Source organism: Nicotiana attenuata, chromosome 7, assembly GCF_001879085.1.
Source record: "Nicotiana attenuata strain UT chromosome 7, NIATTr2, whole genome shotgun sequence".
Classification (NCBI taxonomy): domain Eukaryota; kingdom Viridiplantae; phylum Streptophyta; class Magnoliopsida; order Solanales; family Solanaceae; genus Nicotiana; species Nicotiana attenuata.
In genome coordinates, this window is record NC_031995.1 from 71,793,967 (window position 1) to 71,797,838 (window position 3,872).

A 3,872-nucleotide genomic window follows, 5' to 3' on the forward strand; every position below is an offset into this window, starting at 1 on the left:
TACCTTGACCTCAACTTCTTATTAAATTTTTTCTATTACATAGGAGGATCGAGGAATGGGAAAAATAAATAAAAGAAGTAGAAATTAAACTCACACCTATCTTTGCTTATTGCATAAAAAAAATTCCGCCAATACTATTAAATTGTTATATTTAGTATTTGCTAGTAGGGAACCTTGGAGCAATGAAGAATTTCTTTGTCAATTAATCGTGGAAACAATCACTAATATTTGCATTAGGATATGTTGTCTATATTACATACCTTGGGATATAATCCTTTCTTGAATCATGCATGGACGCAAAATGCTATATGCACCGGGTTGTCCTTTATTTATTACTTGCTAATCCTTGACCTCATACTTACTTTGCTGAGCATTTGCCTCCTCTCAACCCTGAGGTCGTAGCAAAGATGATGCAAGAGACCCGGAACCACATTCGTGGTTTGGAATAGAGGAAGCCCAGCTAGGCACGATCGCAAATAGACACAAATGGGGCGCTGTCATTGTGACCACAATTTCACATTACAATGGCGGTTGCCTTGTTGAGAAAGTGGTTGATAGGAACTTAAGACTGGGGTACTCAGGGTTGGTGATTCTTGTTGCCCAAAATCGCACACGCAAGTATACACGGTCAATCAAGTAATAAAGAGTGAGTAGGGTATCGTTCCCACGAGGACTTGTAATCAATTGTCTACTAAATCAAGCAAATTGCAATTTATCGAGTCAAGAACAATGTCAAGGTGATTGTTGTTTAATCGGAAAAGGCAACTATCCCTATCGTTTGCTAAATGGTTTATAAATATCCTCCGTCCATCTATCCGTTAAAAAAAATACACTCCGTCCATCTATCCGTTCAAAAAAATACACGAAGTTAATTCTATTAACAAAAATACCCCCGCGACTAACGGCAGAACTGATGGAGTGTGTTTTTTTGAACGGATAGATGGACGGAGGGTATTTATAAACCATTTAGCAAACAATAGGGATGTGTCTTTCATTTAATGACGTGGCGATTTTTAATTGGCCACGTGGCAATCTTTGACCAGAACAAAAAATAGATATTATTTCAACCCATTTACCTTCGCGGGGGTATTTTTGTTAATAGTCTTAACTTCGTGTGTTTTTTTTTGGACGGATAGATGGACGGAGTGTATTTTTTTGAACGGATAGATGGACGAAGGGTATTCATAAACCATTTAGCTAACGATAGGGATAATTTGGGCCCTTTTTTGTTGTTTAATTAAGTCTACTAACTAGATCTGCGATTAAAAAGAAGAAAGAGTTAACTAGCACACTTAGCACAAAGAGTTGAATTCAATGAGAAACAATATTCCAGGTTATGGCAGGTTAATGATCCTGTTGAATTCTTCAATAAACTCGACTTATTAATTTATCTGGGTTATTAACCTGCAATGACAATAATACTCGTAGAAATTTGACAACTTCTACTCCCCTATTTAATTTATTCTAGCCCCTATATTCCTATGAGATTAGAGATAAAAAAAATGCATTAATCTCTTGCAAAATTGGCTAAGCACGGCAAATAGGTATATTTATATCCATATTCGCAAATCAATTCCCCAATTGCTAGGTTCGAGATCGCGCTTTATTCAATCCTATTGCAATCAAGAATTACCTCTTTCAAGTTCAACTCAAAATTCATATATAGTATTTCACTGTTAGGCGGTAAAATAATTAAACTCAAGATAAAAATAAACAATCCAATATGATAAATTAACTCGTCAAATCAATATTCGAATATATATATATTTATGTAAAATCATAACCCCAGAATAAAAGAGTTTAACCACACATATCATGGTAGCGATCTCAATCAATTCCCAAGAATACATAAAAATCAATAAAAGAAGGGAACGGAAGAACTCAAGATGAATTCTGTGGTTTTCAAGCTCTGGATAGCTCTCCTCTGCTTTAAAGTGTGTTAGAAAAGAGAGACGTTTTTGGCTTATATATGGCGTACAAAAGGGTTGCCCTAGTTTTTCTTTTTTCCCTTTTCCGAATCAGCTTCAGTGATGGGTGGATGCTTCGCGTCCACCTCAGCTTGAACTTCTCAGCATCAGATGCTGGGGTGGATGCTTCGCGTCCACCCTCTGTTCCCTCGACTTTGCTGCACCGAGGTGCAGATGCTAAGGCGGATGCCTTCTTCCGACTTCACTGCTAAGGATGAACCAAAAATCCTTTTTTTACCCTGGTTGGATGCGACGCATCCACCCTCTTCTCCTACAGTTTGAACATATTTTCTTTATATTTTTGCACTCCAAACATCCTAAATCATCACACACAACTTAATTAGTCATAGAACCGATAACTAACACATGTTGGGCATTAAACACCAAATAGCACCCAAAACGGTTAAAATATGGATAAAGTAACATTAAAATATATAAAAATATGTCCAACATCAGTTCAACCTTTACTGTGTCACTGCGCACCAATCCGCAGGTTACTCTATTGAAGCTTGGCTCAACAAACTGGGTTTTGGTTTTCGAACTGATCAATCACCCGCTATGGACTCATATGCAATTCCTCAAGGACCCGACGATGACATACCCGCCCCGGGTCAACAGTTTGCTCAATTCGGAGCGGGTTGTTTCTGGGGAATTGAATTGGCGTATCAGAGAGTGGCGGGTGCTACAAAGACTGAAGTGGGATACTCACAGGGTTATGTACATAACCCGAGATATGAATATGTATGTAGCCGGACACCAATCCGCAGGTTACTCTATTGATGCTTGGTTGCTAAGTGGTTTAATATGCGTTGGATATTGCACAGAAGTGCCTTTGGTTGGTTGTTGACCAACAGAAAGCATGGAAGAACGATGCACAAACAAAAAAGGGCTAAAAACAAATACGAAGTAATTTCATATATAAAAAGAGCGGTACATTGAACACGAACCCAATATCAAAGAACTAAAGAGGAAGCTCGTCGATCATTCAACAACAGTCGTCTTCCTGCTAAACATGATGGATTGAACTTAGAATTCATTATATGTTTTTTTTTATGAATGCAGGGGCGGCCCGACGAGTTTTGTGGTCTAAAGCCAAATTTTGTGAGGGGCCTTAACTTTATTCTTTTTTAAAATTAATTATTTATTTGAAGTCTATATTTCTAGCGTTTTTTAGATACAAAGTTATTAATAATTTTCTTATAATTAATAACTCCTAATAAGTCTTTCTTAATTGACAGTACAACTAATCGATTTAATCTTTATTGAGATATTGTTGATCTTATGTGAGATTTTATAATTTTAATTTTGAAAATTTCCTTCTGATGAAACGACGGAAACAAGAGTTATTAATATTATTCCATAAGTAATATAGGCATTGCAAAAAGAATCAAGTTTTTTGACCGAGTGTATCAATTAGACTGTTATCTTCTAATTGTACTATTTTCTTAATATTTTTAATTCCGAAAATAAATCCAAATTATCAATATTGAATTGATTATTATGCTTTAAGGAACAATCAAGACTAAGGCAATATTTTTTAAAATTTTTATCATCTAGTGATCTTAATTTTTACCGCTAAATAGAAAATCAAAAATATTTTCATATGTTTCGAATTGTTCAAATCTATTTTGAAGTGAAAAAAATAAGCCTGTCTAAATGTATGAAGTAGCCAACTCCAAAGCATTCTTCGAAAGATTTTGAGATTTTATTATCAACATTCTCATTAAATTGTTACTTCCTATATATCATACGTTTCGTACGAAATTCGAGTTCGATATTCATTTCAAGTGCAATTTTCTTGGCAGAAATCATAGCAGTTGCAAATCTTTCTTCTCTATACCTGTTAAAGAAGGAAATTAATTTTTTTTCACTTCACAAATCCTTTTTTTAAACTTATGCATAACC

At 35.3% G+C, this 3,872-nt stretch overlaps 1 protein-coding gene across 1 annotated transcript; it reads left to right on the top strand.

The window, feature by feature from the left end:
- On the top strand, positions 1,970-2,860 carry LOC109230162 (peptide methionine sulfoxide reductase-like). The gene is made up of 3 exons (XM_019395687.1): positions 1,970-2,135; positions 2,461-2,708; positions 2,792-2,860. The coding sequence occupies exons 1-3, from the start codon at positions 1,970-1,972 to the stop codon at positions 2,858-2,860; spliced, it is 483 nt and encodes a 160-aa protein (XP_019251232.1).